This window comes from Austrofundulus limnaeus, unplaced genomic scaffold (genome assembly GCF_001266775.1).
Source record: "Austrofundulus limnaeus strain Quisiro unplaced genomic scaffold, Austrofundulus_limnaeus-1.0 Scaffold1653, whole genome shotgun sequence".
Taxonomy (NCBI): domain Eukaryota; kingdom Metazoa; phylum Chordata; class Actinopteri; order Cyprinodontiformes; family Rivulidae; genus Austrofundulus; species Austrofundulus limnaeus.
In genome coordinates, this window is record NW_013954055.1 from 22,694 (window position 1) to 26,153 (window position 3,460).

At 50.7% G+C, this 3,460-nt stretch overlaps 1 protein-coding gene across 1 annotated transcript in view; it reads left to right on the forward strand.

Annotated features, from left to right (window-relative positions):
- bbs2 (Bardet-Biedl syndrome 2) overlaps window positions 1–3,460 on the forward strand; it is a 20,256-nt gene that overhangs the window by 14,268 nt on the left and 2,528 nt on the right. The window contains exons 7-14 of the mRNA XM_014033173.1: window positions 303–407; window positions 496–582; window positions 665–800; window positions 872–1,011; window positions 1,106–1,235; window positions 2,653–2,824; window positions 2,897–3,026; window positions 3,104–3,223. Of these exons, the coding sequence (XP_013888627.1) occupies window positions 303–407; window positions 496–582; window positions 665–800; window positions 872–1,011; window positions 1,106–1,235; window positions 2,653–2,824; window positions 2,897–3,026; window positions 3,104–3,223 (1,020 nt within the window). The remainder of the gene's footprint in view (window positions 1–302; window positions 408–495; window positions 583–664; window positions 801–871; window positions 1,012–1,105; window positions 1,236–2,652; window positions 2,825–2,896; window positions 3,027–3,103; window positions 3,224–3,460) is intronic.

A 3,460-nucleotide genomic window follows, 5' to 3' on the forward strand; every position in this document is an offset into this window, starting at 1 on the left:
TGCCGCCGCGACAGGCACCAACAACCTTACGTCCGCAGCTCCGATAAGCCGCCTCGCCAATGGAGGCACGGAACATGGTCCATTCAGACTCATGGCAGCCCTAATACCGATATATTGTGCATCCCTAGTTTTCATGACTTGTTGCTGACTTGTGATGACTTGTTTTTGATTTGTGATGACTTGTTTTTGATTTGTGATGACTTGTTTTTGATTTGTGATGACTTGTTTTTGATTTGTGATGACTTGTTTTTGATTTGTGATGAGTTGTGCTCAGATTCACATCCGTCTGCGTCTCTCCTCAGACGGTGACGTCATTGTGTCACATGCACGGCAGCAGGTTTGGCTACGCGCTGGCTAACGGTACGGTCGGAGTCTACGACCGCACGGCTCGCTACTGGAGGATCAAGGTGCCTCAGTCCTTCACGTTTAACGTTTATTCGTACAGAATCTGCTTTATGTTTTCATTTTATTGAAGGAAACTTGTGATGTTTTCAGTCTAAGAACCACGCCATGAGCATCCACGCCTTCGACCTGAACGCTGACGGCGTGGTAGAGCTCATCACCGGCTGGTCCAACGGAAAGGTCGGCGCTCGCCTCAGATCCCTGCTAACATTAGAGTTTAACCCTTTCCTGGTTTGCTGCTAACGCTCCACGCTCCCGCCAGATCGACGCCCGGAGCGACCGCACGGGCGAGGTCATCTTCAAGGACAACTTCTCGTCTGCTGTCGCCGGCGTGGTGGAGGGGGACTACAGGTGCGACGGGCAGAAACAGCTGATCTGCGCCTCCACGGAGGGAGAGGGTGAGTCCTGCTCACCTGTGGGGGTTCACCTGCGCACTCAGAGCTCTTTGATCACGACGCGTGTCTCGTAGTTCGGGGTTACCTGCCTGCCAGCAAGGACCTGAAGGGGAACCTGATGGACTCCAGCGCCGAGCAGGACCTGGTCCGAGAGCTCAGCCAGCGCCGGCAGAACCTGCTGCTGGAGCTGCGTAACTACGAGGAAAACGCAAAGGTGGACGTTTTTATTCCCATTCAAATAAAACTGGTTTAAATCTCAGTTTTCATGAGGCTAAATGTTACAGACGGGGGGGCGGGGCTTGTTTCAGGGTGTACCTCAGACAAACAGTGGGATGGGGGTCATACCTGCCAACACTCAGCTGCAGACCACGCTGTCCGTCAGACCTGCTACAGAAGCCCAGAAGGCTCACGTAGAGCTCAACATTTCAACACCAAATGGTACTTTTCCCAGCAGGCTTTGCACTGACGGTCTCTGACTGGTCTCTGACTGGTCACTGACTTGTCTCTGACTGGTCTCTGACTGGTCTCTGACTGGTCTCTGACTGGTCGTTGACTCATCTCTGACTGGTCACTGACTTGTCTCTGACTGGTCACTGACTTATCTCTGACTGGTCACTGACTGGTCTCTCTGGTCACTGACTGGTCTCTGCGTCTCTGACTCGTCTATGACTCATCTTTGACTCCTCTTTGACTCCTCTTTTAATTGTCTCTGACTGGTCTCTGACTTGTCTCTGACTGGTCTCTTACTTTTCTCTGACTCATCTCTTACTGGTCTCTGATTTGTCTCTGACTGGTCTTTGACTCATCTCTGACTGGTCTCTGACTTGTCTCTGACTGGTCTCTGACTCATCTCTGACTGGTCTCTAATTTTTCTCTGACTGGTCTCTGACTCATCTCTGACACGTCTCTGACTGGTCTCTGACTCATCTCTGACACGTCTCTGACTGGTCTTTGACTCATCTCTGACTGGTCTCTAATTTGTCTCTGACTGGTCTCTGACTCATCTCTGACATGTCTCTGACTCATCTCTGACATGTCTCTGACTGGTTTCTGACTCGTCTCTGACTGGTTTCTGACTTGTCTCTGACTGGTCTCTGTCTCCTCTCTGACTTGTCTCTGACTGGTCTTTGACTCGCCTCTTACTGGTCTCTGATTTATCTCTGACTGGTCTTTGACTCATCTCTGACTGGTCTCTGACTCGCCTCTTACTGGTCTCTGATTTGTCTCTGACTGGTCTTTGACTCATCTCTGACTGGTCTCTGACTTGCCTCTTACTGGTCTCTGACTGGTCTTTGACTCATCTCTGACTCGCCTCTTACTGGTCTCTGATTTGTCTCTGACTGATCTCTGACTCATCTCTGACACGTCTCTGACTGGTCTCTGTCTCCTCTCTGACTCGTCTCTTACTGGTCTCTGATTTGTCTCTGACTGGTCTTTGACTCATCTCTGACTGGTCTCTGACTCGCCTCTTACTTGTCTCTGATTTGTCTCTGACTGGTCTTTGACTCATCTCTGACTGGTCTCTGACTGATCTCTGACTGGTCTCTGACTGATCTCTGACTGGTCTCTGACTCGCCTCTTACTGGTCTCTGATTTGTCTCTGACTGGTCTCTGATTTGTCACTGACTGGTCTTTGACTCATCTCTGACTGGTCTCTGACTTTCCTCTTACTGGTCTCTGACTTATCTCTGACTGGTCTCTGTCTCCTCTCTGACTCTTCTCTTACCGGTCTCTGACGTTTCTCTGACTCGTCTCTTATTGGTCTCTGACTCGTCTCTTACTGGTCTCTGACTTATCTCTGACTGGTCTCTGACTCATCTCTGACTTGTCTCTGAGGGTCTTTGATCTCCTGTAGAAACTATCATCCGAGCCGTCCTCATCTTCGCTGAGGGAATATTTGAGGGGGAAAGTCACGTCATACACCCCAGTGTCCAGAACCTGTCGGGCTGCGTCCGCGTCCCCATCATCCCCCCTAAAGACATCCCGGTGGACCTGCACATCAAAGCCTTCGTTGGAGGGAAAACTAGGTGGGGTCAGAGTCTCAGTCTTGAACAACACATCATCTGAGTTTCTAACCTGGTGGTCTCTGCTCCTCACAGCACGCAGTTCCATGTGTTTGAAATCACACGCCAGCTGCCCAGGTTCTCCATGTACGAGCTAACGGACGAGTCCTCCGCCCCTCCACCCACAGGAAGAGTGTCCTTCAGCATCAACGAGCGGCCGCAGAGGGTGGGCGTCCACAGCGAGAGACAGGACCGTGTGGTTCTGACCCGTTTCACTGTTTCAGGGTGTCTTTGTGTTTGCAGGTGGTGATGTGGCTGAACCAGAACTTCCTTCTTCCAGAGGGAGTCGAGAGTCCAAACGTCACCTTCATGTCCCTCAGAGGAAGTGGATTAATGTCCTTTAATATGTCCACTAATGGACAGGTAGACTGTAACATCTGAATGGTTAGCTTTGACTGTTGGTGTTCAGACCAGCAGAGACAGAGATCATCAGAGGGACAGGACAGGTTGAAGGACTGAGAGACAAGGTTAGAGAGACCAGATTGTGATGGTCCTGAAGGTATACTGGTTTGGACATGTCCAGTGGGACAGTGGGTATATTGGTTTGGACATGTCCAGTTGGACAGTGGGTATATTGGTTTGGAAATGTCCAGTGGGACA